The 9,574-nt window shown below is 35.8% G+C and overlaps 1 protein-coding gene across 1 annotated transcript; it reads right to left on the reverse strand.

The window, feature by feature from the left end:
• Nucleotides 1–665: 665 nt before the first annotated feature.
• Nucleotides 666–2,236, reverse strand: LOC143854575 (uncharacterized). The gene is made up of 3 exons (XM_077364608.1): nt 1,986–2,236; nt 1,770–1,899; nt 666–1,634 (listed from the first exon to the last, which is right to left on the reverse strand). Exons 1-3 carry the CDS (start codon nt 2,113–2,115, stop codon nt 899–901), a joined length of 996 nt encoding a protein of 331 aa, XP_077220723.1. The 5' UTR covers nt 2,116–2,236; the 3' UTR covers nt 666–898.
• Nucleotides 2,237–9,574: the final 7,338 nt, after the last annotated feature.

Genomic DNA, 9,574 nt, shown 5'->3' on the forward strand with positions numbered 1-9,574 from the left:
TGTGCATGGGGCTCGTCTTGATTTATATGAATCATATATGAATCATTCCCGTAGTGGGCTCTACTCTAGATTGTTAGGTACCTAACCAACACGCCAAAAGCGATGGAACACATTAGGCCAGGCCCTTTAAACTTGTCCCATACCAGGCAAGGTCCCACCTAGTTTCATACCTAATTAAGCAGCCTTCTATGACGGCTTACACCTTGGCCTTTTTTCCATGTAGCCCGTTTCACAGGTCGCCCCTTCCATGGTGGCCCACTCTGTGGTAAATTCACTGGTCTTTACCGTGTAGTCCTATCCACAAGTCACACTTTCCGTCAATATTTTGGCATTGAACCACTCAAGGTGGGTCTACTTAGATCAATCAAGGTCAGCTCACATGTATGCTAAAAACAAGGAACCATGGGAAAACGATATATCAATACTCCTTAACTCCTTCGGATCACTCTGTACTAATGACCTAACAACCAAGGCATAAGTCAGACCCAAGCCCGTCCCGAACTATAATTCTCATCAAAAGCCCAAAGACTAAGCATATGGACACCTCCATCACATAACCACAGATTTCATTTGTAATTGTACAACCTTGAGTTCTTAAACATGCCAAGACCCATATTAGCATTAAAAAAGAAAAATGGAAAAATAAAGGAAAATAAAACAAAATCTCCAAACAAAGGAAAAGAAAAAACATCTTTATGCTATCTTCAATTTCTTAATCACGCATGCCTTGAGAAGAAGCCATGAAAAGATTGCAAAGGGGAGAGAAGGCAAGATTGAACTAGTAACATCCAAATCAGTAAACCTATTGGAGGTAAGACAAATAAAACAAACAGTCCTACCATGATAAACTATGTATATGCCTAGCCATTAATGTTAAATGGAATCATATACGCCTGACTTAGCAATCCCATGGCAATTGCTCCATTGAACTTGAATTGTTGAAGATTCCACAAGGCAACAATGTAGAATCCATGAACTCAAGGTCGAAATTTGGACGGTTGTATGCGTTTCCCATGTCTGGTCCCTTCTCTTCATTTCTCCCATCAAAATCCATTTCATACATCTTGGGTTGTTGTTGTTCTTGCTGTTGTAGATTCTGATTCTGATGATCTTGTTGTGGGTTTTGTTGGGCTTCTAAGGGTTCAACACTACTAGGCCATAAGCAATTGTCATCTAGAAAACCAAACCCAAGTGGGTTGAATGAAGAGATGGGTGGATTCTCTAAGGAAGATGTATGAGCAAGATCCATTGTTGCATGTGGGATTTGATCTTTGACACTCCATAAGAGAGCGGAGTTAGGGTCTGTAGTTCTTGGATCTTCATATTGGAAACCAGTAGGGATCTGAATGGGGTCATGCAATGGAGGTGGGGGAGGAGGAGGAGGCAGATTGATGAAAGGTGGGTTCATAGTTTCTCCAACTCTCATATGGGAATTCATGGTGAAAGGGGTACAAGTCTGATGTTGGAGTACTCGAGGAAGATTGCATCCATTGTTTTTAGTGTGAGAAGGGATGAGATTGTGCGTCTTTGGATCCAACCCTTGAGCAATCAGTTTCTTCTTTATGCATGAATTCCAAAAGTTCTTAACCTCGTTGTCAGTTCTCCCTGGCAGATGCTTTGCTATCTGAGCCCATCTGCAAACAAAAAACAAACCCAGCATCAAATGATGATCTAAAAAAGGCAAAGAACTTTAGATGAAAAATGTAGAAAGACCCAAGTTGGCGTTTGCATGATGGTTTCTAGGGTTTTTTTTTTTCTTTCAAAGGCACCTGTTACCCAGAATCCTATGCACATCAATGATTGTTCTCTCCTCTTGTGCTGAAAAAGAACCCCTCTTGAGATCAGGCCTCAAGTAATTAATCCATCTCAGTCTGCAACTCTTTCCACACCTCTGCAGCCCTGTAATCACAAATCAAAACCCATCAATAGACAAAAAATAAAAAAAGAAGAAGAAACCCTAGAAACGATAGAAACCCTAGAGAAACCTGCATGCTTTGGAACAGAACTCCAACAGCTATGGCCATGGGTGGTGATGTATTTTACTAGCTTCTCATCTTCTTCAGGAGACCACAGACCTCTCTTAACTTTCTGCTTGCTGCAGCAGTGATGGCCCATCTCGAAAACCCACCTTTAACAGTAGAAGCGATGCATTTCTTGGGTTTTATATTCTCCTTATATTCTAAATATAGAAATTAGGGTATATATGGGGTGAGAGGTGTTGGATTTAACTTCTTGCTTACTCCTGGAGGACCACTCTCATGAGTGTTTCAGTAGTATTCTTCCAAGCCTTTTCTTTGGCTATTCAATTTAAAGCTCATCACATTATAGTATATTTAATTGAGAAAAAACATGAAGCTTCAAAAGACAGCATAGATAACCATACGAAGGGTGCATCAATGAATGAATATAATAAAAATTAAATAAATACTCTAGAAGGGTCCGATTGCAAGGATTTGGGGACCACCATTTTTTGAAATTTTAGATGTTGAAAAAAAAAAAACAAAAAAACCATAAGATATATGAAAGCTCTCATGTATGAATGTTGAGAAAAAAAAGGATTACTAAATGAAGGAAAAGTCATGTTTTCTTGTGGCCAGATGAATAATTATGTGGCCATTTAGATGAAAGATGAATATAATAAAAATTAGGGATTTGCTAGCGTCCACCTCAAGAATGAAGAAAAAATCTGCTGAAAAGTGAGCCCGTGTGGCTGCTCTCACATGCAACAGCCCATCCACAAAATGTCTTTTGCGATGGATGGACGCTAGCAAATTCCTAAAATTAAATAAATACTCTAGAAGAAGAGCTCAATTTCAAGGATTTGGGGACCATTTTTTGAAATTATAGAGGTCAAAAAAAAAAAAAAAACCCATAAGTTATAAGAAAGGTGTCATCTATGCATGATGAGGAAAATGGTTTACTAAATGAAGGAAAAGTCATGTTTCCTTGTGGCCTGATGAATGATTATGTGGCCATTTAGAGGAAGGACTCATGATTTTGGAGAGAACCCACATCATTTCTTGCATTTAAATTCTCGATGCGAGATCTCTAATTAACCATAGATCACTAGAGAAAGTTCATCAGGGGCCCATTTTTCTCTCTTTTCTTCTTCTTTTTAGTGGTGAAATGAATGAATAATCCATTTGGGTATTTCTTTTCTTCACTCAACCGTTTCTTTGCATTGTCAATTTCTTGGTGTCAACGATGTGGGTGATGATTGGGATATGTTTCAGTCATGGCGATTTGCTCCCCTTTTCTTATTTTTTTTTTCTTTCACTAAGAAGAAATGTTTTTCTATAAGGAGTAGAGGAAATCACGTGGAAAACCAGCTGACAAAAGCCAAATACGAAGATTTATTTGTTCTTAAACTAATGCCATTTTATTACAGTAAGATCATTGACACAAGGCAGGTGAAATTTTCTGCTTTTTATCTTTATTCTTGTTGCAGTTATAGAAGGAAGAGGGCACGTAGGGTCCGCAAGGAGAGAAGCGATATCTTCTAAGCCAAAAAAGGATTCCATTTTCAGCCCTCACCACTAAATTTAAAATTACTCACATGTTCCTTGTCTTTCTATGGGTAAAAAAAGCATAGGGAAATGTTAGCGTTAGATGCACCGATATGAGACACTTATAACTTATAAGTGGGTCCATCCACTTGGCATCACCACGGTCCAGGTCATTTGTCCAGTGGGACCATGGTTTTAAATATACGTATTAATCAGAATAAATGTGATATTTTGCTGAAAATACAGGATATAATCTTGGATTTTTTGTGGGAAAATGATTTGAGGACACCTAGAGAATGCTAGGGTCGTCTGGCCCACGTGTAGGGTGTGTTGGGAGTGGTAGTCCTGGCCCTACCCCCCATCTGGCATCCTAAAAGCACTCACTGTATTTGTTATATCACTCGATTTCTTGGTTTATTACTTGATATTTTCATTAGAAATCTGAAATTTTCAAAATAAATATATATTATCGGCCGATATTTGGACCAAAATTTTGTCTTTTCCTTCCCGGCGAGAGTTGATGTCTAAAATAGATCAATTTAAATCAGGAGTGGGACTCACTACTTAGCATATGATCCTAATTGACCAACCAACCAGTGGAATGTTCAGTGTTTAGGGTTCAGATTAGTTTAGGGTTTAGTGCAATTATTATGGTAGTGCCAATATCAGCAGCCTAAGTTTAACGCGTTTTATTAGATTTGTACTATACTTATACTAAAATAATAGAAAAATTATTAAATTGTGATAAAATAAATAATAAAAATGAGTAAAATAAAAAACATAATTGCAGAAATATATATATATAATTGGTCTCATATTAAAAATATTAAAGAAAATAGCAAAATAAACAAGAATAAGCCTACGCATACAGATCTAGTTCAAATTTCTAAAATATCTAAAATAAAATAAGTTTAATTACTAAAATAAAAATAATAAAAAATGAGAAATGATAATTCATTCTTTAAAACTTGATAAAAATTTAAATCGATCTATGTGCCTATTTTTATGAAGGGATATCAGCACTGCAGTTTTATAATAACATGCGAGAAGTATGTTGTCGTTTAGTATTTAAAGAGCTTGAAAGAACCTTTTCAGAAATGTACTATCCCTCTGACAACCCTTAAATACTAAACGATAAGATGCTTTTGTGCATCTTATTAAGGCGGTGGAGTGTTGATATCATTTCCCTTTTACTGTAAAGATATCAACACTCCACCGCCTTAATAAGATGCACGAAAGCATCTTTTCGTTTAGTATTTAAAGGGCTGTCAGAGGGATATTGCATTTCTCAAAAAGCTCTTTCAAGCTCTTTAAATACTAAACGACAACATACTTCGCGCATGTTATTATAAAACTGCAGTGCTGATATCCCTTCATAAAAATAGGCACATAGATCGATTTATATGTGGATCCTAACATGTAGATCTAGCTGTTTAACAATTAAATATAGTATATTTTAAATAAAATCACAAATTAAAATTAAAATTACGAAAAAACCCAAAAGCATACATAATTTGAGAGATATAGCCTAATATATGTATAGAATAATAAAAAAATGCATTAAACATAAAAATCAATCATCAGAAGATGAAATATTATAAAATAAAATAGAAAAACAATAAAAACACATAAATAACACCCAAATATCTTTAAATTTGGTTATTGACATGCATAATTTGGATATTTTACAACAAATTCATAAATAAATAAAATTTTTTTCTCAAACGAAAACATCACAAAATTATTGTAGTTAAATATAGTATATTACTGGTTGTCCTTATACTACTTAAAAGCAAGTAAAATCCCTTTGAAAATTGTAAAAAATTTAAAAAAAATGAAGTTCAAAGCATTCATGTGGCATGATATATATGGATGATGTATCAACCTCATATTGGACATTTTTTTTCTCGTATTGCATATATATCGGCTCTATTGGCCTATATATAATTACGATAATTTGTGAGCACTGATATCTAGGTGTATATCGTTCGGAACCCTACAGATTACGTGCCGATATTTCAAACTTTGGGTGCAAAGATGAGGTTAAAATTTATAAGTTAATTGCTGGATTACAAAAGAGGGGTCACATACTTAGATTTTTCACAATTAGTGGTAGCAAAACAGAAATCCGTTTTGCAATAAAAGACAAGGAATCGAGGCCCAAATCAGTGTAAAAATGATCAAATCGTCGGTGGTCATTTTTACTTTCCACTTTATTTTCCATAGGAATTTTGTTTGGGAAGTGCTTTCCTTACAATTATATATAAGGCTGCCATTTGAAGTAAGTATAATCAAAACCACCCCTTGAAATAGACCAACAAGAAGTAATGCAGTCCTTTAAAGAGGAACAGGTTTTAATCATACCATGCCTTCATTAAGGATGGTCTCTATGCAACTCTCTCTAAAAAAGTTATCGTTGACTCAGTAACATATGTATAAACTAATGTAATTATCTTTAGCATGAGAACCATGACCCCTTTGCCCCTGAAGTTTCTTTCTTCCCCCACCACACAAAAAGGTAAAACGAAAATGGTTTCATCGTACGAATTGGTGCATATGAGACATCACTCATTCGTACTCCTCATGTATAGTATTACCTTTTTTTTATTATGGCAGCAACGAAAGTCTTTCAATTGTTTGAATCAGCACTTCAATATGTTCCATCTCATACAAGCAAAGCTTATTAATTTTTGGTTAATGGATCAATCTGTAGGAGATTACTTCAGCAGCTGGGTTTTCTTTAGCTGTATAAACTTTTCTTCCTTTCCTCTTACTTGTGTCCATGTCTTAACTCCTTTGTTATTTTTTTCCATATTTCTACGTATTTTAACTTACGTATAACTAATTCTTACCCCCCCAAAATTATTTTGTATAACTAAAAGGAAAGAATTTTTTTTTATCATGGTCGATGAAGTGACACGTATATTCGAAAATATAGATTATCGACGTATCAGGTTTTTACGAAAGAGACTAATAAAATTAGTATATGACGAGTAGTGGCCACACACAGAGAGAGGATGAGAGAGACAGAGAGAGAGACAGAGAGAGAGAATCAAAGTGGATCATTTAAAAATGTTATATTGACGTTGGGGCAAACAGTTTAAATGGTTTGCATAAAATATTGAAAATATAAACATGAGAATGTTGATGGGGATTATTTTAATGAGGCTTGAAGCGACCCTAAAACAGTAGATTAAAAAAATGAGTGAGAGAGAGAGGTTTGCATCAAACAATGGAGAAATTATATGATGTGTGGCAGTATAAATCCGTATTTTTCAAAGAGTATATATGGTATGGCCCACACTATGGGATGACCCAAAGTGTCCATTTCTTGAGCGCCCCAAAGTCAAACTCTATAAATCGGAGGGTTAGGATCATCCCGGGGAAATGATTTTTGAGGGACAACCTATTTATATTGTGGCCCATCAAATGGACGGCTTGGTTCATCTTATAGTGTGGGATGTACTATACTTTTTGAAAATACGGTTTTATACGGCCACACACCATATAATTTCTTCAAATTGTGGTTATAAAATTAATGGTATGTATCATGTTAATTGAACTGTTGAATGATACAGAGCATGTCTCGTCGGCAAAGGTTACACATTGAGTGAAGGTTTTGACTTCCATAAAATTTTGCAATAGGAGTCAGGCTAGTCATTCGTTGTCTACTTTTTATAGTTGTTGTTTGGAATTGGTCCCTCCATCGTATAGAGATGCATAAGGCTTTCCTCCACGCCGGATTTAGATGAAAAATTTTACATGACTATTCCACCTGAATGTTCTCAGAAGGGAAGCATCATTTTTTTACATTTGAAGAAGTTTCTCTTTAACAAGCTCCCTTCAATTGAAAGGATATTGTAATTCTGAATGGGCCAATTTTCCAACCACCTATCATTCCTCCAAAGGGTTGTGCATACTACCGGGGATGGTCCCATTTCATGGACCACTGAGCCGTTTGGATACATGGGTTTTAGATTCTTGGATTTCCTCAAAATCCTCGATAGGAGACAAGAGAAGGAGACCATCCATTTAGCTTCTCTTTAGAATCTTGGATTTAAGTAAGAAATCCAGATTTTAAAAATCTCTCCCCCATCTTGAGATTTCTAAAATCTGGAAACATGGGATGATCTCCTACCCTCTTGCTGGCAGAACGAAAGAGTAATAAATCAAAAAACGACCGCTGGTCTCCTGCTCTCGTCTCCGTCTACAATTTTGAGAAAATCCAAGATTCTAAAATCCGTGTATCCAAACGGGCCCTAACAAACAGAAAACTACCTCGAAGTGATCTATTGAAGTCGAATACAGATCTATGGCTTTCCTCAGAGCTGAGCTCACTTGGATGAGATATCTTGTCCAAGATTTGTGTGTGAGACATAACCAATAAATTTTGTTCTTCTTTAATAACAAGACCGCTGTACATATTGCTACATAACTCCGTGTTCCACAAGTGAACGAACAATATCGAACTTTGACTAACATCTTGTGCTTGAAAAAAAATCAATATTCTGGCCTCTTCAGACTTCGTATCTTCATACTGGTCAATAAATGGCTGATATCTTCACCACGGCACAGGGGTAAGCTAAGTTCCAACTCTTTAACTAACAAGTTGGGTGTTACTAATGATATCTACATTCCAACTTAAGTGGGAATCTTAGCATATCTTATGTTAAAGATGGGGCATGATATTTTTCTGTGGTAACATAGAGAGTTCTCTACTCAATCTTTTATCTCTCACTACGATCTTATACAACATACTAAAATTAAACAATTTACACTTTCAGCCCAACAGACTCATGTTTTATCTCTTCATCTCTTGTAATACGACCACATATAATATACTAAAATTAAAAAGTCCACCCGAGTAAGACTCCTAATGCATTATCCGAGTTACAAAATCACAGTGAGGGTAGGAAAAGGCACTTGTGCCATTATCAGACATGGAAATGCTGATATCATTTCCCCATTTGAAACTACGATAGGAAAAATTGTTTAATAGAGACTTTGAAAGAAACATTAGAGAAAACTAAATTTACATAGAAGATAAGGTGGAAGACTTAAAGTGTCAAAGTGAATAATTAAAGCTCACACTTCAAGTCAATATCAAAGACACAGTCATCTAATCCTCTCCAATAAACCTTTGGCTAAGCTAACTAACCAATAAGTTAATTATCTTATTGGATCTATATAAACCCTAATTAAGCAATCTAAACCCCAATGACCCGACACTATTGGCTTCCCACTCACACTTCAACTTCTATTAGATTTAGACTTTGAAGGCGTGCAAGTATCAAACTAAAACGATTGATTAATGATTGCTGCAAGCCTGTAACTACGAAGACTCTCTCATGAAAGTTGTAATTAGACTGGGTCAGCATTGAGCTTTCCAGGTTGTAATAAATCAAACCGCACTAGTAGTTGAAAAAATGAGAAAGTCCAACATATATATATATATATATATATATATATATATATATATATATTTTTTTTTTGAGAGAGAAAACGGTTCCTACACATATGTGTAGAGAGTTCTCTACACACTAGCTTAAAATACAGTGGGGGCCCACATTGTTTGGGTGATCCAAGCCATCCATTTTAAAGGCCCTCACATAGATAGGGTGTCTACAAAAAATCAGATCCATAGGATCATCCCAACCCTACGATTTGTGGAGGTAAAATGGATGTCTTTAAACCTTCACAAATTAGTCCATTTTTTGCCTCCAAAGTTCGAATGGTTAGGATGATCCTATGGATCTGATTTTTTGTGGACACCCTATCTATGTGAGGGCCTTAAAAATGAATGGTTTGGATCACCCAAATAATGTGGCCCCCACTGTATTTTAAGCTAGTGTGTAGATAACTTATCTACACATATGTGTAGGAACCGTTTTCTCATATGTATATATATAACCCCCTCATAGCCCCTCAAAAACATGGGTGAAACACTCAACGTACGGCAAGGGAATGTTTTCCCACCCAAATAGGAAAAAAAAAAAACTATGAGGCTCGTTCCTTTCGACGTAAAAATTGACGTAAAATTTGATTTTACGTCCATTTTTAGGGTTCCA

This window comes from Tasmannia lanceolata, unplaced genomic scaffold (genome assembly GCF_043159265.1).
Source record: "Tasmannia lanceolata isolate RefF3 unplaced genomic scaffold, GAP_Taslan_0.1 ptg000020l, whole genome shotgun sequence".
NCBI lineage: Eukaryota > Viridiplantae > Streptophyta > Magnoliopsida > Canellales > Winteraceae > Tasmannia > Tasmannia lanceolata.